This window comes from Pseudoliparis swirei, chromosome 10 (genome assembly GCF_029220125.1).
Source record: "Pseudoliparis swirei isolate HS2019 ecotype Mariana Trench chromosome 10, NWPU_hadal_v1, whole genome shotgun sequence".
NCBI classification, from domain to species: domain Eukaryota; kingdom Metazoa; phylum Chordata; class Actinopteri; order Perciformes; family Liparidae; genus Pseudoliparis; species Pseudoliparis swirei.
In genome coordinates, this window is record NC_079397.1 from 4,720,918 (window position 1) to 4,744,741 (window position 23,824).

General features: G+C 43.3%; 2 protein-coding genes across 2 annotated transcripts in view; both read right to left on the reverse strand.

The window, feature by feature from the left end:
• Nucleotides 1-9,220, reverse strand: part of kdm7aa (lysine (K)-specific demethylase 7Aa) — a 26,232-nt gene extending 17,012 nt beyond the window's left edge. The window contains exons 1-2 of the mRNA XM_056425363.1: nt 9,123-9,220; nt 324-409 (exon numbers count right to left, since the gene is read on the reverse strand). Of these exons, the coding sequence (XP_056281338.1) occupies nt 324-409; nt 9,123-9,220 (184 nt within the window). The remainder of the gene's footprint in view (nt 1-323; nt 410-9,122) is intronic.
• Nucleotides 9,221-11,652: 2,432 nt separating this feature from the next.
• Nucleotides 11,653-23,824, reverse strand: part of si:dkey-97m3.1 (fatty acyl-CoA reductase 1) — a 34,621-nt gene continuing 22,449 nt past the window's right edge. Inside the window, exons 4-13 of the mRNA XM_056425041.1 lie at nt 22,078-22,257; nt 20,402-20,579; nt 18,240-18,284; nt 18,043-18,165; nt 17,641-17,645; nt 16,462-16,529; nt 14,399-14,570; nt 14,171-14,300; nt 13,608-13,735; nt 11,653-12,679 (exon numbers count right to left, since the gene is read on the reverse strand). Of these exons, the coding sequence (XP_056281016.1) occupies nt 12,517-12,679; nt 13,608-13,735; nt 14,171-14,300; nt 14,399-14,570; nt 16,462-16,529; nt 17,641-17,645; nt 18,043-18,165; nt 18,240-18,284; nt 20,402-20,579; nt 22,078-22,257 (1,192 nt within the window). The 3' untranslated portion in view covers nt 11,653-12,516. The remainder of the gene's footprint in view (nt 12,680-13,607; nt 13,736-14,170; nt 14,301-14,398; nt 14,571-16,461; nt 16,530-17,640; nt 17,646-18,042; nt 18,166-18,239; nt 18,285-20,401; nt 20,580-22,077; nt 22,258-23,824) is intronic.

A 23,824-nucleotide genomic window follows, 5' to 3' on the forward strand; every position in this document is an offset into this window, starting at 1 on the left:
CCAAGAGAGACGGGGCTGGAGGGTGTTGTCCAATCGAAGCGGAGGGCTTACAGCACCATTCAATTAGCCCGTTAGTGTCGGCCCTCTGGGCTGTCTGACGACAACCCATCCCCCCACACACCCCGAAAAGACTTGCGCAACACTGCTGAGTGTCTCTTCTCCCTGTGACCAGTCAAACTTACAAAGAAAGGGGTGGTGGTGGTGGGGGAGGGGGCTGAATGCAAATGTGAGGCGGAGAGTCAGACGAGCGTTTTGACGGATGGGATACACGTCGGGGTGAAAGAAAGGAAAACATGCCACCGATGAGAGACGGCGGTACTCACTCAGGGAGGGTCCGTGTACGACATCGCAGTTGGGACAGTGGTAGACGTCGATGTCCACGGCGTGATGCTCCTCCACCTGCACACAGCTGGAGACAAGCGGGCGACGCAGTCAGAACAACTTCATGCTTCTTCCAACACGTTTAAACGCGACTCTGGATCTCTGGATTTTGACATTTCCCCACTGTGGGACGAATAAAGGAATATAATATCATACCATATCCCACATGTCGACAGCTCAGGGGAGATACTTTTTCTGACGGCGTATTTGTTTTTACAGTTACAAATGATTATTCTACAGATTTTTCTCGAATCAATCGGGTTTTCTTTAAATCCAAAATGACAACGCCCGGAGTGATGCCTTCAAAAAGGTGCGGCCGTGTACGACGGACACAAAAAACAAATTTTGCTAGATGCGGGACCGTTTACATTCATAACAACAGAAACTAGAACGGGCACTCGGTAGAGCGCATACCTTCGCATATCGCAAGATTGGGCATTGAATTATGAACATTTTGGCATTAGTTGCATGCCAATTGGATACAAATTTACCATGCTATGGTAAAAAGAAGATGTTGACCTTTTCATGACCTTGACCTTTGACCCGATCGATCCCAAAATCTAATCAAATGGTCCCCGGGTAATAACCAATCATCCCACAAAATGTCATGCGATTCGGTTTCATACTTTTTGAGTTATGCGAGTAACACGCATACAAATAAATAAATAAATACACGGCGATTTTCAATGCGAAGGTAAAAAACACAAAATACAACCCGTGGAGTAGCGGATTTAAAAAAAATTTATTTAAAAAGACTTGCTTGTTGAAGCAATTACCAAAATATGTGCCAGTTAATTGAACAAAAGCTTTTGGAGGACAGCGACAGCAAGACATTCTTTGTAAAAAAAATTGTTGTATACGTTACTTGGAACATGATTTGAAGTGTTGACAAAATGTGCGGGGGACATTGATTTCTTTTCTCTGAACTGTTGACGTACGAGCTCATGTCAAACTGTCAAACACGGTGTGTGTTTCCAGAGATGTCAAGGGGTTGTAGTTTGGGGATAAACAAACACTGAGATCGGACTGTCGGGGTCTGGAGAATAACCTTCGCTCTGATTTATTTCCCCGACAAACGGTCTTCAACTGCAGAGAGACGGCGGCAGGAAACTTGAAGCGCGTTTCTAAAGCACTTGCTCAACAACGCGAGGGCACCGGCGTGGACTCGCCCCTTGGTTTTCAAGTCCAAGCGATTCTAAGACGAAGATATCCGTCAACACAGCGGTGGCGAAAAGTCCGCACAGCATAGCTGGCCGTTAAAAGCAGGTAAAATCTGATATGAACAGAGATAAAGTCAAAACAGACGAGTATACCGCTCTAAATGCGGCAAAAGTAACTTTCAAATACTCTTTAAAAAGATGCAACTATAAGGTCTGCACAATACCTTCGCATATCACAAGATTCGGCATTGAATTATGAACATTTTGGCATTAGTTGCATGCCAATTGGATAAAAATTGACCGCTATGGTAAAAAGAAGATGTTGACCTTTCCATGACCTTGATCTTTGACCCGATCGATCCCAAAATCTAATCAAATGGTCCCCGGGTAATAACCAATCATCCCACCAAATTGCATGCGATTCGGTTGAATACTTTTTGAGTTATGCGAATAACACGCATACAAATAAATGCACGGCGATCAAAACATTACCTTCCGCATTTTCAATGCGAAGTTAATAAATAGTCAAACCTGCACTTCATATTCTACAGGGTTAAGAAAACATCATTCCTCTCATATCGGAAGAAATCCCTTCGCGATGTCAGTCATCATAATCTCAATTACATGTATTTTTTTTTTTTAAATCACTCGGCAGCACTAGCGGGGGAAACTCCCATGGATCCTCAACGGCGTCACTAATGCCCCCCCCCCCATCCAAACCACCAACACACATGCATTCCTCTGTTGCATACCAGAGCGGCGGGAACGGTCTCGTCGCCTGAACGACCACCGGTGGCTATTTGGAGTGAGAGACACGGCAGGCTGCATGTTTGTTGAGACTCGAGCACGTGCACAGGTGAGGGAGGGGAGAGGACACACACACACACACACACACACACACACACACACACACACACACACACACACACACACACACACACACACACACACACACACACACACACACACACACACACACACACACACACACACACACACACACACACACACACACACACACACACACACACACACACACACACACACACACACACACACGGCTTGAAGTGATTGTTTTTACAGTAAGCTGATAATAAAGCGTCTCCTGTGGGATCCTGGTGTCCCCACCTGACCCGGAGGAGACGTCTCTCTTCCTGCAGTAGGTGGACGTTTGACGCCTGTGAGTCACATCAACTCAATACAAAGTTGGATGGACTGCATGTAGTTTGGAAAATCTGATCAGAAGCCAGTTGTAGAGCGGCGTGCAGTGCATTCACACCGGTTAGTTACAACTGGTGCGATCATCTGTCCTCCCCTGACCTTCGCCATGACCCGGGCACATGTCATTATTTCACATCCGCTGCCTGATGTCAACTCGGCTAATTAAGTCGCCCGTCGCTAAGCAGCGTTATCGCTGCGATGGCCGAGAAGTAAACCATACGCAACCGCTCTTCACTGACAACTCGTCGTCTTCAAACCATCTTCGAGCCGGCGCCGCTTCAGTTCGACGGCGAGTATTGCGGCGTCGGTTATAAATGATCGATTAGCGGTTGAATTATCGTCCGTTTCGGAAAGGCGAGCGCCTGCGGGAGGGACAGCGCCGAGCCCGGCCCTCCGTCGGCTTCGATCGACAAGAAAATCGAAGGGAAACTGTAAAGGAGATAAAGCCGAGGGGCCATCGACTCATCGGGAAGCGGTGAGATCGTGTGAACCAGGAGATCGCCAGTCGCTGCCTCGCGCCAATTCACCACGAGCAACGTGGGGATCATCATCGGCTGCACTGCAAAATAAAAAAAAAGACTTGGCATGCATTCAGTTACTGCAGTACCAAACATATAGATCACCAGCTTTACTTAGTCATAATGGAATATTTAATTTGCTTATTATGGCTCATTTATGTCGGTTATTTTTTTGCCTGCGACATCCATAGAACAAAATCTATAAATATAGGAAACGGCAACAAAAAGAAGTTCTCCTTCTGCTGCAGTGAGCGAGCGGATGACCAAGAACAACAGCTGCAGTCGTAAGCTGAGCTCATGCATCGGGAATCTGGGTTCACATGTGGCGTTTCTAAGTAACGCGCGAGCTCTCTGCCTCCGGCCCCACGGCGGTTGGGACGTGCGAGAGCGGCGCGAGCTCGTGCCGAGGCGCCCCCGCCGTCCTCGTCTCACTTGGTACGTTCCTTGATGCAACGCCACGGTGGGAAACCGGGGCGCTGTGCCACAGACGCTGGCCTGACTCAGCGTACGCGTCGCCTGCGATGATGAATACGCAACGAGGCGCTCAAGCTGGTGAAGCACACACACACACACACACACACACACACACACACAAAGAACAAGCAAAGTATTTCCTGCCTGGCGCAGGACTCGATGATGCATTGCATCACTGTAGAGTGTGGAAACAGTTCTGGCGCCAACGTGAACCCTCATTACCTTCGCATTGAAAATGCAGAAGGTTATGTTTTGATCGCCGTGTATTTATTTATTTATTTTCTTATTTGTATGCGTGTTACTCGCATAACTCAAAAAGTATTAAACTGAATCGCATTAAATTTGGTGGGATGATTGGTTATTATCCGGGGACCATTTGATTAGATTTTGGGATCGATCGGATCAAAGGTCAAGATCAAGGTCATGAAAAGGTAAAAATCTTCTTTTTACCATAGTGCGGTCAATTTATATCCAATTGGCATGCAACTAATGCCAACATGTTCATAATTCAATGCCCAATCTTATGATATGCGAAGGTATGCGCTCTACCGAGTGCCCGTTATAGTTCCTCATTTACTGGGAAAGCAGCTGCGGCGAGGATCAGATCGGAGGCGACTGAACGGACGTCGTCCGGCTCCTTCGCGACGGAGCGTTTCGTGGCAGAGGGTCACGCCGAGTACAGGAGCCGAAACGTCTCACAAGAGATTAAAAAAAACTAAAACCTCGCCAGACTGGAGACGGAGTTATTCTGTGACGGCGTTGGCGGAGATTACCAAGCAAAGCATCCCTTCCTGAAGGAGAGGATACGTGTGTGTACTTGGCTAAACCCCTCTCCCTGCACTTCCTCTCATCAAGGGCCTCCTTCCTGTGCGACAGAGGGCTTATTCATTAGTGCGTGCACTGTGAGGGGCTCATTGTCCTCCGTGATCGGCGCAGGAACACAAAGCCCGGAGGCGGGCATCGCCATTATTCCCAGCTCTAAATAACCGCTCTACGCGGGGCGGCGACGCGCCTACATTAGGGAACCGGCAGATCTCTAATGGATGGGTGGCGGAGAGGAGATGAGGGCAGTTAAACACACCTGGCCTTTCTTTATCTACCCTGGAGGAGCACCCGACTCCTCCGGCCCCATTTCGTAAAGGCGCTGGACCGGAGCGTACGTAAACAGCGCCGGAGAGCCCCGACAGGTGGACGGGGGGGGGGGGGGGGGATCTGTCGTTTTTTTCGACATCCCCGCGGTGGTTTCAGCTTGAAAGAGACTTCTCTTTAGTCAGCTAGTAAACAACAAGAGAGGATCACTTTGTTGTTTACGGGGAGCCCAGGAGAGTTTTAACTGCTTCGTTGTTTTTTTGGTGCAGGTTGCGTTGCATTCAGGCTCCAAGCACCGACGCTCTGCTTGCACACGTGTCTTCAATGTGGTCTTGGGGCCCACGGCGCCCCTGTAGAGATACGCCATCAGTATCTTCGGGGTTCTTACACATTTTGACCGATGGATTTCCAGGACTTTTCCATGACTTTAAACCAAATTCCCATGACCAAACTGAAATCTCGGTGAAAACATGAAAAATGTGGAACATTGTGCGTATCGATAGCGGACGCCGGCTTATATTTTGAGCGTTTTTCTTTAAAAAAAAACATTAATTATTTCAACCTCGGCGTTAATGAACACGTGATTATAACAAATTTCCATGACTTTTATGATTTAAGTTTTTTCCATTACTTTTCCAGGCCTGGAAATGACCATTTTAAAATTCCATGACTTTTCCAGGTTTTCCATGACCGTACGAACCCTGCATCTTGTGACGGTCTGCCGCAGAAAAACGTCATCGATCAGTCTGGATGCCGTCCTCGCTCCATGTCCGATAAGCGATTCTGAACACTTCGTGAATTGCAATGAGCTCGTTATTCTGAAAACTGGAATACTGAACTGTCCACCTTATATTCCCGCCAATCTTTAGAGTTTTTCCCATTGATTTGGAGTCAATTTAGCACAGAGAGAGATTGAAATCCACACGCAAACCAAAGTTGAAGTCTAGATTTTACGGCAGGACTGCTAATCAATACACCAGGCCGTTGACCGCTCATCATCATTGATCAAGCTGGACGTGATGCGGTTTACCGTCCCGCAGTCAGCCTTCTCACGAATGTAAACATAGCTTTCAACTGGAGGTATGAGGCTGCTCTTTATTTTGACCAATTTACTAATCAGACATCTAAAACAGATGAAACCGATCTTTCATGGACAACAGTGGTAAAAAAAAAGATAGAATACTTCCTCTCATTCATCCAGCCACTTAGCGTTTTAGTAAACACTAAAAAGGCACTCTGTAGCGGCTATCCATCTCTCTTTAGGGGACTCACAATCTACGCGACGTTGACTGATCGTGCATTGAACTTGGCGAGCTGGAACGCCCATCAATCACCCCCCCCCCGCCCCATCGAGAGCTGCTAGTCTATCATCACCCCCCCCCCCCCCCCCTCCGGTTGTACCGGACCCAGACTAGGGCCGACTGGAGGGCCCGACACCTACAACCCTGTGACCCGACGTGACCCGGCGAGGATTTCCAACACGCCGAAATCCACATTATACGTAAATTGGCATCTCGGAAGCACTTGAAGACAGTCCATTTACAAAAGCAGGCCTTGTAATTACGCCAGGCACTAAATGGTAAATACCAGGGTTCAAACTAACATTAGTAATCCAAACCATCGGCTCTGGTAGAGGGCTGTTGTGCCTAAAGGGTACTCGAGGGCAATGGCACTTAACCTATAAGAAGAATATATATATATATATATATATATATAAGCGTCTTTGAGAATACTATAAAGCGCTATATAAATCTAATATATTATTATATATATTTAATCTAGACAAACTTATTTGACTTATTTTATCCTTCATATTTTTGTATAATGGTGTATACTTCATAGCATATAAAGATGTTTTAGGTAAAACTATAATTTTAAAAAAGGCAAATCAGCCAGTTTCATGATTCATAGAAGTATTAAACCCCGATGAGCAGTCACACACAAACACGACTAGAACATAAACCTAAAAAGATGAGGAAACATTGACCATATTTAAATGTTCAATGTATAACAAGGACTGGTGTAATGATGGCTTACATGTACGACTGTTGAGCCGTATGTTTTAATCATGTTCTGATCCATGTGCCAATACTACCAAATCACATTGATCAACATGAACATAAAAACAAGTTACATGGAGAAAGGTGCAAACTGTAAATGTGGGAAAAGAGAAGTCAGTCCTTGAAATCGTCAAATACCGAGAGTTGAAGCGGTTTTGGAAGAGAAAAACTCCTGTGACCTTTTAATTGTATGTCAAGAACTAAAAGTCGTATTTTTGGGTCCGGGGGGGTGGGGGGGGGAGCATGCGTTTCGGTACAAGAGGCTACACATGCAAGCAATTAAGAGAGACCATATCTCGAACACGTGATCCTGTTGCTTTCCAGCTCACCTCCCTGGTCACTGCTCCATCACAGATAAACCACGCAGCGTTTTTCTAACAATACCCACGTCGTCAACGGGCTGTACCGTTACTGTGATACAGGTGAGGGAAAACAGGACGCTCTCCAGAGACCCCCCCCCCCCCACACCCCCGACAACCAGGCACCGGGAGGTTGAGCCCCGCTCCTTTCCACTCCATGGACGTGCCATCATCCACAGCGAGAGAATATCCCTTTCCTTCTGGCCAGCCTCGTGGGAAAGAGACAGGAAATGTGGCTGGTTTTGGATATGTATGTGTGTGTGTGTGTGTGTGTGTGTGCCGATTAGTCATCAATGGGGGGAAGCTCCAACATTTGTTCCTTTTCTTGCCGGCACATAACACACAGCCAGGCAGTCTCTTTTTTTGGGGGCGGGGGGGTGCCAAGTTTTTTGGAAGAGCGCTCAATGTGGTTACGCAACGGCTTCCGTCATTCCAACGCAAGCACACACAAAAAAAATATTATTGTATTCATAAACAGTTGCCGTGGAGATAGGCCCACACAGGCTGATTCAAGGGACTGAAGAACTGGGGCATGTTTCACATTTTGTCGAAGTCGTTCTATGAACTAAGATATTGATAATAAAACAAAGTGACAGTTTAAACATCAGGTCTTTCTGGTTCTGGTATTTCACAATATAACAATGAATAGCCACCTCAGCAGGCTTTACAGGGCTCGATGAAGGTGTTAAATATGATAATTTAATAAAATTTACAATCAACTAGGTCACGTTGCCCCAAAACAGTACTGAACAATCTTAACCCCACTGCATAGGGTGTTTATCATAGTAACAGTGAGCGTAACTAATCTCACATTGTATGATGCAATACATGCTCAAGACACCAAAACAAAAAGGGCTTATAATACAATTCCCATCCTCCACATGAATCACAAAAGGCACCTAGAACTCTGTAGTGAGTACAGGACGTTAAAGAAAATAAGAAAATAAGACAAAACACGACCATCAGCAGCCCAGAGACACGCGTCTGTCTGGTACCTTTAAACAATTCCCCTGTTGGCCACTAGGGGTCCCCTGCCATGTGCCTCCTCTGCCTGAAAGGGGGATTTAAATTTCTCAAGCTGTCAATCAAAAGCCCGACAATAACAAGCTCCTTGTTCCTAACCTTTTACTTTTATTAAAAGTAAACCACAAACAAATACATAAACATTTTTAAATAAAAAAGTCAAATTGCATACACATCTTGATAATGTATATAATGTGAAAAATATAAAGTTACAGATTCAGATATAACAATAACCTATTGATTAATATAGTCCAAATAAATACAAGTTGTTTATGTAAATAAGTCTTAAATTACGTCACGTTTTTAATGTTCCCTGTGGTTCCGTTACCTTGAGTGACCTAACGTTAACTTAAGCCAGACACAGGCTGGGACCCGACGTTAACTGGGTATTAATCCCCTAAATCGCAGCATAAACCGACATTAAATTTAACAACTGAACTACAAAGAGCTGGCAAACTGCCTTTCTATGTCACACGTAACTGACACACGCTCGCCGACACCGACAGTAGACGAAAAACTCTTCGCTGTGGGCTCCTGTTTGCGTCGATAACGTCCCGTATCAACATAATAACGTATACTGCGCACGTGCGATGTGTTTCCGGTCCAACTGGCAGTTAAAATGACGTAATTCAAGCCGATTTCAGAGAGCGAAACGTTACTTTCTCTTCGTAAAAGTCGTGTCAATAGACGGTTTAAAAGCCCCGTCGGTCGCCGCTAGCGAGCCGAGTTAGCTACCAGTCAACGCCGCTCGTAGAACCGTCGCCTTTCTTCGATGAACCCTCCGCGTTTCTCGCTTCTGACGAGCCACGCGTGTTAAATACACTGTAACCCACGTACCTGCCGTGAAACCAGTCTTTACAGATGTCGCACTCGATCATAAACCGGCTAACATCGTAGGGCTGCCGGCAGACACAGTACAGCGGGGCCGCCGCCATCTTCCTACTGTCCCCAAACAACGCAGGAATGAAGCGGGGCGGGGATTTAACCCGACGTCCGGAAAAACCCGAGTGGCCGAGCCGAGTTTACACGAGCGTCTCCATTGGTCTGACGTCGGTTTCCAAATTGTTCATTTCCATCTGGTTGCGTGGGCACAACAATAGACACAAACTTTTTTTCCTAACAAAGGGAATGACATCATGGTTTTTTTGGGGGCATTTTGTAAATGTTACAATCTGAGATTTATGTTCAACTAAATCGTAAAAAAAGTAAAGGAACATGGTGATCTTTTTTTAAAGTATACATTGTTCCTACTACAGGCTATATCATTATTTAGATTATCAATATGTTAAATATATTTTTAAAATGTTACTTTTTACATATTCAGTGGCTGTAATAGTGTTAACATAACAAACGCACGAGGAGGTAAACAATAATAGTAATACTAATAAAAGTGCCCTATTTCAAATGTGCAGCATCAACATTGAATTGATCAGTAACCTAATATAATCATAATCGTGTCAACCAATCCAAAACTGCTCTGTCAGCACAATATTTGCACAGTTGCAGAGTTTGTCTTCGTTGTTGTTCTCACACCTCTCATCAACAAAGAGCGAGGGGGTCCTTTGATAATATTCCTAAATTATACGGCCGACATAGCAGAATAGCATTAGCAACAAACACAATATCCAGCCCTGGTATGTCTCCATGGAGCGTGTCTGACATGCCCTACGTGCTTGTGCGGTGAATAGCAATGGGACCACCGACCCACAGCTTGATCTGTGAGCTGACAGCACCCATCCCCCAACACGCCCATCTGTGCTGCTCTGCATAGGCAAGCAGGCCCGGTGCATGCAGAGTCTCACGAGCACTGCACAGAAGACACACATGTGATTCAGCCATCTCATCTGCAGATCTGCATCTTTTTTTTCTTCTTCTTTGGTGCGTTTGTCGATATGCACCAAGACGTACACATCTCCCCTTTGTCCTCAGGGGGATAATAGCATCGTGCACCAGTTGTTCGGAGTGGATCATGGTCATATTATTATACTGTACACAAGCCAGTGATTCAAACCAGTTGTAAACATCATCAGTGCTTTACTGCCACTAGTATTAAACTATTTGATTGGTTTATGAACCAGTGTATCCTACTGTAAATACCACTTTGCACACGACAAAGTGTATACAACTACTACTACTAATCAAAATGTGGAAAGTGAAACTAAGATGTAAGACATCTGAAAAATCTAGCTTTGGTTGTTTTGGGTTTCTCTTCAACCGAAGACTTTAAATATACATCTTAAAAAGTAAAAAGTCAGCACCCTGCTTGTCTGCCTTTGTCAGGTTGTTTAGAAAACTGAACTACTAAACAAAACTATCTGACCACATTAAATAAAGTACAATTGGACATTACAAATTGTCCCAAAGCATGAAAATCTTAATATGTACAATACACCACCAGACACGAGAAACAAGTCTAGATTGGACCAGTAAAGAGTTAGATAATAAATCTGCTATAATTTAGTTTTGTATGAAAGATAATGAGATGATGCAACATTTTCCAAACTGAAATAAGTGTTGTGAACAAATATTGACAAATTTGTGATGGAAGAAGTATATTCCGCTCTTAATGTTCTGCATGAAAAACAATTAAAGAACTACAAAAGTATAAGCACCAATAAATATATATATGTGTTAGAAAATACATATAGTGCAGTACACAGTAACATGGAATGAAAATACCCAAGGAAACTACTATTAAGTATCTTAAGATCGTATAGTACTCGAGTACATGGACTTTGTTACATTCCACCAGTCTTATTGTCAGAAATAATAGAAGTTCGTATTTTTTCACATATTAAGCTAATCTTAAATTGTTACGAAATAAATTGAACTAATGTAATTGTGTCGTGTATGGAATATATTAACCCAATTATATTATATTACTTAATTTACATCCTTTTTGCAAGAAACAACCATAAGGGACATAAATTCCAGTATGAAGGCGCCACCTGCTGGCAGAACATCGACATTGCTCTGTGCGCGTTCACGTCAAGGCACGCGACGCACGTTGCGATTCAACCCAAATAAGGAAGACGCTAGCCCCGCCCCCTTGTATGGAGGCGTCACGATGCACGAACATTAAGATATCATTCAAACAGCAGCGATAACTTATTGATTCTGACGTCCAGGGTTCCTGTACCGCGATCTGACATCTAAACCAGATTATATAATATACTCTTTTGGACTTTGCAGAATATCCATCCCAATATTGTCTGAATATAAACCTTAACATTTCTTTTTATTGAATGAATCTATCTTTTCGCTGCAGTGTCGCTCATATAGAGATGTGACGTTCAAGGAGCATTGTCTTATAAAACGCCGGCTTGGTTGAGAAATGTTGGGAGATATTGTACAGTGTGAGATGCTGGGCTGTACAAATAAACTTTATTAGAGTAGCTTCCATTAGTATAGCTCCGATGTTCTCCAATTTATATATAATACACTGCAAAGGTCTGCCACATATATCCCACTTGCCTTTGACCCAAGTATAAATATCTAAAAGGAGTAAACTTAGTTCCAGTACAAACTGCTGTACAAACAGGCAAAAAAGTGGAGGAGCATTCAAACAAACAAGGTTTATGTTCACACACTGACATTGTTGTTTGTGATATCAAAGAAGTGACCACCTCGACAGCAGGACAGATAACAGGGGTCAGAATTTAGCTTTAATACGAGTCTCCATCTGAGGATCGGCCTCGAGACAGAAAGCCACGGGCTCGTTTGGGGTGTAATCTTAAAAGGGCAGTAGATACACTTAATGCATGTTAGTGAAATCACTAAAGAGAGGAGTTGGATATCCCCAACGGTAGAAAACAAGATGATTTTATAGAAATCCTCCCCGAATTTCAAGTAGGAAACAAAAAAGTGGATGGAAATGACGACGTCAAACGAGTCAAACGAAAGGCTTTTTTTTGTTGCATATATAATTGGCCACGTTGAGAAGAAAAAAGGTACAAAAACGAATGAAGACATTTTTTCTTTCGGACAGGGGGGCGGTTCTGGTGCCCGAACAACGACGTATTTAAGAACCAAACAAATCATTCATGGCTAGTAGATCTCCGATCTCCCTCCCGAGTGCTTCACGCAGCCGCAGCCTCCACGGTGGAGAGCGCCCAGCCAATCCGCACACGACGGAGGACTTTGGAGTGTCCGTCAGTCAAGAGAGTCTCAGATGCTGCGTCCTGCAGGCGAGGAGGACCGCCGTCTCCGGGTCGAGGTCTCGGAGGAAGACTCAGTTGGTTAAGGTGCTGGATGCGCGGAAGTAGGAGAGGAACTTGAAACAGAGGCTGACCACAAAGTACCAGATGTTTCTGGCCATCTGGGAGCGAGCGATGAACACCCTCCAGATGAAGACGACCAACAGGGTGTTGAAGGTGTAGCGGATGTTCCTCAATCTGAGAAACAGATTATAAACAACATTAAAAACAGCATGGAGATGTACCTGTGATTACGCAGTATATGACTACAATCAATTACGCTGACTGCGAATTTGATTTTTTTTTGTGCATGTGTTAAAAAACACTTTTCTGTTGTAGTCGGATTACGTTTTATTTTAATTTTGAGTGGCTGAAGCTGTTATTTCTCCTGTTTATTATATGCAACTTCAACACTGTCAGTGTCTACGTGGTCATCTTGTAAATTATGGCTAAAAAAAGCCCTCATCTGTCTGGAGTTTGATGCTCTTAAATATTTTTTTGATATCTATTAAAAGAAAAAACAACTGAAAAGAGGATTATCTCAAACCTAAAAGGACAATGTTCCATCAAAAATAACAAGAAAGCGCATGTTATTCATTCTAGAGACAGCAGTGAAGTATATTTTATAAAAAATAACTTTTAATGCTGCAATCTTACTGTGAATTTGATTTTTTTTGTGCATGTGTTAAAAAACACTTTTCTGTTGTCGTCGGATTACGTTTAATTTTAATTTTGAGTGGCTGAAGCTGTTATTTCTCCGGTTTATTATATGCAACATCAACACTGTCAGTGTCTATGTGGTAGTTTTGTGAATGATGGCGAAAAACAACAACATCTGTCTGGAGTTTGATGCTCCTACATATTTTTGAAATGTTTTTTAGTTGCCTAATAAAAGAAAAAACAACAGAAAAGAGGATTATCTCAAACCTAAAAGGACAATGTTCCATCAAAAATAACAAAAATGTGCATGTTATTCATTATAAGACATGTATGGGTAACATAGAGACAGTATATTTTCTAAAAAATAACTTTTAATGCTGCAATCCCTGTTATTCACTAAGGAACAAGAGATTGATGGATTAACCGCCTCCTGTTGTATTTATGCTGCATCCTCCCGGCGACTTACTTCCTCAGGTGCTGCCTGGCTGCAGGAATGTCGGACATGTCTTCGTTCAGGACGTACTTCTTGGTGCCGATGCAATAGTTGTCGATGTACTCGGGCCAGTTCAGCTGGCGCACGTCAAAGTTAAATGTCTGTTAGGAGATAGAAAAAGACGGTTGGGGAGGCAAAACTCAAAGCTGCGGTTTTATTCGTCAAATAAATGTGAAATTCAACTTCCTCTCACTAGATGGCGCAATATACTCTAAGAATACTAAGCTGGAGAGAGCAGAGGTCATATTTTATACACTGATTGCATACTTAACCATATTAGGGTTAAATAGAACTTCAGTGGTGGATGAAGAACCACACTATAGATGTACTTTTAAACAAAAAGGACAATAATTCCCTGTGGCATGAACTGAAAATACAGTACAAGTTTCTCAAAACTGTAATCAAGTACAATACTATACTATACAACCACCCAGCTACTGTCAGATGAAGCAAACAGACTGGATCAAACCGGTACACACCAGGCTCCATGTACTGTGTACTTTGTGTACTGTGTGCACCATGTGTACTATGCATACCTTCTTGTCCTCGGGGGTGAGCTGGCTCAGCAGCATGCTCATGTTCTCAGAGTTCCACTCCCAGTCCTGGCTGCTGAAATACTCCAGCAGGCCGATGGCCTTGTGCAGACGATTGAAGATGCGCATCATCCTAAAGAGAGAGGTCAAAGGTTATATACTGTATACACGACATGGCACTGTGGCTCCTCGGTTTGGATTTAAAGCGTGACGCATAGCCGCGAGTCTCACTGCGGCTTTTGTCCAGAGAGACGGAGGACGAGGTCGTAGATGAGGGCGGGGAACTTGTGGCTGACCAGGATCCAGTACTGGTTGATCAGGTAGTTGGAGGTGATGTTGGCGTTGGGCCTCCGGAAAGCCTGCTCCAGCGGGTTCCTCTTGAAGGACGACATCACATGGTGCTCTGCAGAATGAGGGAATGTTTTCGGGGATTCATCAGACAGTGAAATGCAGTATTTATCTCCGGCTGGAAGGCAGATAGAAAATTAGCTAGAAAAAAAATAGATTTCTATTAAATACTTGCAGCTTGAGCCTCTCACATAGACAGAGCTCAGCACCTCGGAGAGCAACAGGGTAGAACACACGTTACATCTGCAGTGCAATAACATACTTTTAACCTCTGTGCAAAATGCCAGGCTTGTATGAAAGTATAAATTGTTTAAAATAATACCAATAACTCATAAACTAATTTATGTAAAAATAATATATATTTTTCATTATTTTTTCTCAGTATTTCTTTCAGTATTTCTTTTCAATATTTTTTTCAGTATTTATTTTCAGTATTTTTTTCATACAGTTTGTTATATTGGGATAAAAAAATAAAAAAACTTCAGCGATAAGATTAAAAAATCCCCAAATATACATTTTTTGGGAAAATCAAATGCTCAGCTGTGACTTGAATGCAATGGGGGCAAAAACTAGGGAGAGCCTCACTTTAAAAATCAGCGTAAAAATCCCATAATGCAATGAAGAATAAAAAAAGGTCTTTAAAGCAATTGCAATTAGTCTAAATTGTCAACATCCCGCGACCATGAACAATGAAATGGGTAAACACAAAAATCGCAATTTATATACACGGATCTTGACTTCCAGGAACTCCTCCTCCTCCTCCTCCTCCTCCCAAAATCCAGCAGCAGCCATGCACAGACACGGCGAGTGGCCATGTGACCTCAGAACACAACATCACGCACGCGGCACGCCAACTATAGGCCCCGCCACCGTTGGTTTCCATGGAAACGGGTATGTAGGGGTCGCCGGGGCCGAGCGATGACCCGATCCGCGCTGACAGCCAGCTGCGGCCCGGAGTATCGCCGCTGACCCCGAGCCGACCCCGACAATTATTTTGCAAGCGACAAGGAGCTTGATCCTCCTTCTTCACTTCTGTCCGAGGGGGCATCTGTTGTTTTTTTCTCATCGTGTTTTGTGCTTCATTGCTACTTCTAATTTGAGCCAGTGAGATGAGAGAACACGATTCCTCTTTCATAACTGACACCTAATCCTGCCACCAGCCATCTGGTAGCAATTCCCTCCGGCGAAGGGAGCACGCCTGCTAATCTGAGAGTTATCCACCGCGCTCTGATCCCACTGCATCTCACGACGGAAACATCACACCTTAACTCTAACCTCAGTTATCACCGGCCATAAAAGCTCTCAGCGGCTGCACCAATGTGCATCAAAACCTACCTCTAAAATAAATTAAAACATTATTTAAATGTCTATAATCTCACATACACTATCCTGAAGTTGTACATGTGATTCCTACATGTTTCCTGTTTGTATTTATGCATCTATTAATAATCCTGATGATAACATTTGCTCCTGTTTCTTTGAGCTAAACGCTACCATCGAATATAGCATCTGCTAATAGCACACGCTTTTAAAACTAGCGTTAACTTGCCTCTTCAAAAACTGTTATTCTCAAAATGTTACATTAATAATAACCCCAAACAAGCTGATGTGATCTTGTTGGCGAAGCATATTTAAAATTGAATACCCTCTCAAGAAAAAGCTCATACATCCAGAAGCTGCTTATTTATGAAGGTGAATCAGGTCTTGAGTGTCTGACACCCTCCGAATATAAAAATCCATCTTCTGTCTCTTTCCAGCAGGTGGCAGACACTCTCCACGAGTCCATCATGACAGATTATGTCACAGCACTAGAGTATTGATGTGAGATGATGGGGACAACACTATTATGGGATGCCAGCAGACACAGACAAAGCAGCTCTCCAAATATCTGCCTGCAGCGACGGGTTTCTTTCACGTTCAAGCGAGACGTCAAACGATGCACCTACCGATCTCTCCCCAGTGGAACGGGTTGATGCCGCCGGACGTGCAGTTGAACACCACCGCCGTCTTAGGTCTGCGAGGCGAGAGAGAAGAAGGTCATCATGAAGCCAAGAACAACACATGTCAGCCTGTATTCTATTGGCTGGATGAGTATCGAGTTATACAACTGGAGTACAATAAAGGTGATTCCTAAATGCATATTAATTAATACATGCAGGCTGGTAAAAAGAGTGCTGACAAGATACATTTAGGCTGAAAAACGGAGGGATAATTAAACCTTTTAACAAACTTTCCAATGCGGAGTCGATACTTAACTTTCAGTTTTCTGTTTTTCCGTCTTCCTTCTGAAAAGAGGAACAGGTTGTCAGGTACATGAACACAACAGTTGGTGATGTTGATGCAATGTTACATTTGTGAGATAAAATAACATTACATTCTTTATAAAATACATTTGTTTGGATGTAGTTTAGGTCTCAAAGCCCAATGTTTTTAGTTCTATTGCATATATGAGCCTATGACATTTGGTCTGTACAGCTTTCCTCAATATTCTCTCCAGCATGAAAACTGACCCCAGTCAAGGGAAACTTGTGCTGTGACCTTCAAATAGTCCATATCTTAGACTTTCTAGTTATTTTTCCCTTTTCTGTCAGGTTAAATAACTTTTTTAATTTTGTACTTGCATTCTGTCTATTGGCCACCAGGGGGCGACTCCTGGATGCAAAAAGATTGTATAGAAGTCTATGAGCAAACGCCCTAAATACTCACTTGATTTACTCAGTAAACATTATAAACATTAGTTTATGGTCTCTTCAATACAGCATGAAGTTCATTGAGTAAAATATGGTCCTATTTAGATTAAAATAGAGCATAGAGCAGGGTATGCTTTAGGGCGGGGCTACCTCGTGATTGACAGGTCGCTAACCACGGCGTTGTCTAGTTTAGGCGTTGTCCCTGTTTTCTTTTTTCAATTTTTCATAGTTCATGGCAGTAAATTGTAACATTTTGGTCATTTAAAAATGTTGATGGCCAAAAACCAAGATGGCGAAGGCCAAAAGGACGACCTTGAGGCAGCGGTCCACAGACTATTGCTTTATCATAAACAGTTTATGGTAAACAAAAATGTTTTATCCGTTTCTAACAGATTGGACTCTTGGATTCATCTCACGGTAACTTCATTGTACAACCTGTTCTCATTTCTTTTTATTACTTGAAACTTTAAGTAATAAAGGGTGTTATATATTATAAATATATATATATATATATAATATATAACATATATTATATATATATATATTATATATATATTCTGTAGATTATAAACTATTTTAGATTCAAAATATTGTCATGTTAAAGATATTTAACTGTGTGCTTATACATGAATATATAAGAATATATATTTAAAATTAAAATAAACTGTATGCAACATAAGTCATAAGCTGAAATTTCAACATCCTTGACATACACAGAAAAATAACACATTTAAAGGATAAGTTCACAATTTTTCAATTCCTTCATTTGCATCTTGTTTACACTGAGCATTAAAGATTTATTCCGAGTGTGTTTCAAGTGCATGAGACCAAATCCACTGACCTGCGCTCGGCGGTGTACCAGCCGGCAGCCAGCATGAGGTTGATGACCACGTCCACGGGGATGAGGTCCGCCACCGCGTCGATGTTGGCTCTCATGGTCCGCAGGATCCCCTTTCCCGCCTGCTCAACAGACGCACACGCGTGTCACATGTGTACGCGAGTTTAAAAGCGCTTCGTTTAAGAGGAACACTCACGGCGATGAAGACTCCACTCGGTCCGTTGAAGTTGTCGATCCAACCCTGAGGCGACAAGGGAGGAGAAAACGTGTCAATCCAAAACCAAATACACGACATTAAGGTTAAAGACCCTGACAGCGACACGTGTGTGGTAGTTCATGAGCTGGGAATCAGCCGCTTGGGGATTTGTTACGTCCAAGAGACGCTGGGAAGCGCTGATTGTCGACTTCAATTAGAGAGCATTAAAAATAGATGAAGCCACTGGTTTTCGACTGCGTGGGACTGGAGGGCGATGACGCGGCGGAGGCCGAGGCTCGTCCGGGTGTGTGATAATACGCCCGTGGGGCCGATAAAGAGCGCGTGTGAACAGGCCAGAGGTGTTGTTAGCAGCCCCGCCGCCGCGTGAGGATGACCTCATGCCCGGCTAAAATGACAGCTATATCTCTGAATTGATATTTTTGGCATCATATATATATATATACTACCGGTCAAAAACACCTACATTTCTCCAGGTTTTTATTGAAATGTACAGTTTAATTTCTCAATGTGCTCAAATAAACAGTTGGAGATAAAAAAATTAATCAATCATGGAATCGTTCTGTGCAACAAAATGTAATCTACACTTTTTTTAAATGCTCGACATCTGGGGAAATGAAGTCACAAACCGACGGAACTAAATGCATCTTGTGGTTGAACACAAACCACGACATCGACGTATAAATAGGCAGCCCCCGTCAACATCAACACGTCAACATCAACACGTCAACTCTCTCCCTCTCTCTTTCCCTCTCTCCCTATTTCTCCCTCTCCCTCTCTCTATCTCCCTCTTTCCCTATCTCTCCCTATTTCCCTCTCTCCCTCCCTCCCTCTTTCCCTCCCTCTCTCTTTCCCTCTCTCCCTCTCTCTTTCCCTCTCTCCCTATTTCTCCCTCTCCCTATCTCCCTCTTTCCCTATCTCTCCCTATTTATCTCTCTCTCTCCCTCCCTCTCCCTCCCTCTTTCCCTTTCTCTCTCTCCCTCTCTCTTTCCCTCTCTCCCTCCCTCCCTCTTTCCCTTTCTCTCTCTCCCTCTCTCTTTCCCTCTCTCCCTATTTCTCCCTCTTTCCCTTTCTCTCTCTCTCTTTCCCTCTCTCCCTCTCTCTAGAAGAAGAAGAAGAAGAAGAGGAAGAAGAATAGGAAGGAGGAGGAGAAGAAGAAGAGTAAGAAGAAGAAGAATAGGAAGGAGGAGAAGAAGAAGAGGAAGGAGGAAAAGAAGGAGAATAAGGAGAAGAATAATAGGAAGGAGGAGGAGTAGAAGAAGAGGAAGGAGGATAGGAAGGAGAAGAAGGAGAAGAAGAAGAAGAATAAGAAGGAGGAGGAGGAGAAGAAGAAGAGGAAGGAGGAGGAGTAGAAGAAGAGGAAGGAGGATAGGAAGGAGAAGAAGGAGAAGAAGAATAGGAAGGAGGAGGAGTAGAAGAAGAGGAAGGAGGATAGGAAGGAGAAGAATAGGAAGGAGGAGGAGAAGTAGAAGAAGAAAAATAAAAAGAAGAAGAAGAGGAAGAATAAAAATAACAATAAGAAGAAGAAGAAGAGGAAGAAGAAGAAGAATAGGAAGGAGGAGGAGAAGAAGAAGAGTAAGAAGAAGAAGAAGAATATGAAGGAGGAGGAGAAGAAGAAGAGGAAGGAGGAAAAGAAGGAGAATAAGGAGAAGAAGAATAGGAAGGAGGAGGAGTAGAAGAGGAAGGAGGATAGGAAGGAGAAGAAGGAGAAGAAGAAGAAGAAGAATAGGAAGGAGGAGGAGAAGAAGAAGAGCAAGAAGAAGAAGAATAGGAAGGAGGAGGAGTAGAAGAAGAGGAAGGAGGATAGGAAGGAGAAGAAGGAGAAGTAGAATAGGAAGGAGGAGGAGTAGAAGAAGAAGAAGAATAGGAAGGAGGAGGAGAAGAAGAGCAAGAAGAAGAATAGGAAGGAGGAGGAGTAGAAGAAGAGGAAGGAGGATAGGAAGGAGAAGAAGAAGAAGAATAAGAAGGAGGAGGAGAAGTAGAAGAAGAGGAAGAAAAATAAAAAGAAGAAGAAGAGGAAGAAGAAAAATAACAAGAGGAAGAAGAAAAAGAAGAAGAAGAAGAAAAAGAAGGAGGAGAAGAGGAAGAAGAAAAAGAAGAAGAAGAAGAGGAAGAAGACGAACACAAATAGCAAATGGACTCACAGGGAACGGCTCCTGCCAGGTGGCGCCCACGATGGAGGGCCTGATGATGGCGATGTCCAGCTGCTCCTGCTCCTGCTGCACCAGGTACTCGGCCAGCGCCTTGGTGTAGGTGTACGTGTTGGGCCGGTCGCCGATGAGCCGCGGCGTGATGTCGCGCACGATGCTGTCGTCCAACCACCTGGAGAGACGCACAGGGCCTCGGTCAGAGAGGGAGGCGGCGTGGGCGCGCTCCGTTTGTGCGTTTCTATCACTAATATCTGCGTGTTCACGTAGACAGAGGGGTCAGCAGAGCACAAGGTGCACACACAACTTGGTAACTTCGGCATTTCGTTTTTTGAGATGTAGATTTATTCTAAAAGTGTGTATATGTTAGGAAAAATCATAGACGGACGCGTACTTAAAAACAACCAATGAAAAGTTCACACTCTTACATCTCCACTAAATTAATCTGGCTTGATTAGTACTCTTGGAGAAGCAATATTAACTTTTCTGGAATGCATTTTTTCGGACTTTAATTTGTCAGTATCATTATTTCATGATTAATTAAATCATTAATTAATGATTTAATTATTTAAAAATATTTTAAAAATAATTTAATAAAAAGAAATAATGTTTTCGTTAATTAAATTATTTAATTTAATTATCTTATTTAATAAAAAAATATTTAATTTGCCAGTCTCATTATTTAATGATTAATTAAATCATTAAATAATGATTTAATCATTTAAATTATTAAAACAATATTTTTAAAATTATTTAATAAAAAGAAATAACGTTTTCATTATGGAAACTATTTCATTTAATTATCTAATTATTTAATAACAAATTATTTAATTTGTCAGTCTCATTATTTCGTGACCAAGAACAAAGAGAAGACTTGATAGCAGGCTGAAAATGTCAAAGAAAAAAAATTCTAATTAAAGAGCACCATCCGTATTTTTCATCCTAGAAATTAGTGAAGTAATAACGAAGAACGCTGCTCTGAACGGGCTGTGATGTTATCGCTCGGAGCGACTCCTCACCGCCACGTGCATCCTCTTAAACCGACAGATTGTTATTATAAGTGTCGTACAACATTATGAAGAGGAGTTTAAATGCTTATTTACGATGATGAGTGTGGATGCAATGCAATAATTCGACGAACAGACGGATCGGGGTCCTTCTCCATAATGTTGTTAAGAGTCTTCTGATAACAACCTGAACCTGTCGTCCGCGACAACAACAACATTAACAACAACAACAAACATTGTGAGCGGATGTGACCGATGGTGAGAAGTTGCCCCCGAGCGATTACATCACAGCCCGTCTGGCAGCTGCTGTTTGCAGCTTTCTCTCTGAATAATGAACCAATTAATAAAGCTGTTGTCCCCATTAGTCACTAAAAAAATATAAAACAAGTTGAGGGTGGGAGCTAAAATAATGTGGGAATCATATGTGCTCTTTAAGACCTCTGAACCATCCGAGGGGAAGGAGCCCTCTCCATTCAGGGTCCGGCTAATAAAATACTCAAAGACGTGCGAGAGCTTCCTCATCGCGTTCGTTTCTGACCGAGAGCTTAAAAAGATACGTTTCCATTAGATAAACGTTGGCATCTTTTATCAAGTAAAAAAAAAAAAAAAGTGCCAGGAAACACATCTCATGAGCCCTTTTTGGGTCTATCATCGGTCTTCACTCACTCGATGGACTCGATGAGCTTCCTGGGCTCGACGGGCGGCGGGTAGATGACCTCGTCGATGTGCTTGCGGTTGCAGTTGGCGTAGGCGGTGGAGATGTGGACGAAGGCCTCCAGGTGGGGCATCCGCTTGGCCAGGCCGAGGAGCTGCTGCGTGGCGATCACGTTCAGCTGCAGGGCGTGTCTGTCGGAGAGAGACAGCGTCACACAGTGTGTGTGTGTGTGTGTGTGAAGAACTTCTCTTCCCAGTGATAATATGCATGGCAGCAGGAATCATGCAGAACATGATAATAAGGGTGGGGAGGAGGGACATCTGCTCCTCATTATTCCCACTGAACACAGCTCTCGATGTCGAGTGTTGTCGTAGTTACCACCTTCACACACTCTTATTTATTCACGTCTCAAGGTGTTTCCCGCTTAAGTACACATTTGATCTCGTTCCTTCAGAAATTGCATCAATAAATGACGAGATTGCGTGACAGCGCGAGATGAAGTGCACAATTATAGGCACGATTATTCTCTTTTTTTAAATCCTGAATGTGGTTTAAAAAAAACGACACTTTCTCTCAGCCGGAGTCCATTTCTTGCTTGAGGCGACTGAGAGTCAGGTGAGGCACAGTGCTCCTCTGTGTATGTGTGTGTGTGTGTGTGTGTGACAGCAGGCGACGGGTCCATCGGCATGAATCCGATGTGGTCAGGTGGTGCCGGCTTGTTAGCTGTCAGAGTGGTGACAGTAATATGGAGGGTGGTGTTGGTTATTAGAGGAGCTCTGTGCGTGGGCTCAATACATAAATACTTAAATATATAAATATATTCCCAAAGCACGTCAAAACAATGAAGGAGGAGGCGGCATGAATACTCGTGATTGCAGGTTTTGGTTTGTTTCCATTAATTCAGACGACTGAATTGTGCATCAAGATATCTGGAGATGTGATTTAATCACGATGTAAAGGAGGAAGGAAGGAAGGAAGGAGGGAAGGAAGGAAGGAAGACCCAAACCAGGTGTTTTAACCCTTGTGTTGCCTTCGGGTCAATTTGACCCGATTCAATGTTTCACCCTCCTGTCGCCTTCGGGTCAATATGACCCGATTCAATGTTTAACCCTCCTGTTACCTTTATATTTACTAACATATTTTACCCTTGAGGTCAATATGACCCCAGCTATTAAAATCTCCAGAAAATTATTAGAATTAATATTGTTTTCCAAGTTTAAGTTTGAGGTACTTCATGTTTGTTTGTTGACTCCCGAAAGAACACCGACATTAAACATTGAATCGGGTCAAATTGACCCGAAGGCAACACAAGGGTTAAAGAGGAGTGGTCCTCTAAGGATGGAGAGAGACACGCAGAGCGAGGCGTATGATTTATGCCGCGCCGCCGCCTACAAGGCCGCCGGACACGAGTAATGACTCTGTCTCTCTCCCACATTCTCTCTCTCTCTACCTCCTCTCTCTCTCTCTCTCTCCTTCCCATCTGTGTCATCTGGGAGTGAAAGCTGCATGAAGAGGGGTGAGGAGAAAGGGGTGAAGGCGACTCATCGAAAGCGGGTGGAAGGTGGAGGGAGAAAGGGAGAGAGAGAGAGGGAAAGAGAGAGAGAAAGAGCGGGAGAGAGAAGGAGAGATAGGGAGAGAGAGAAAGGGAAAGAGGGGGAGAGGGAAATAGGGAGAGAGAGGGAGGGAGAGAAAGGTAAAGATGGAGAAAGAGGGAGATAGAGAGAGGGAGAAAAAGGGAGAGAGGGAGGGAGGGAGAGA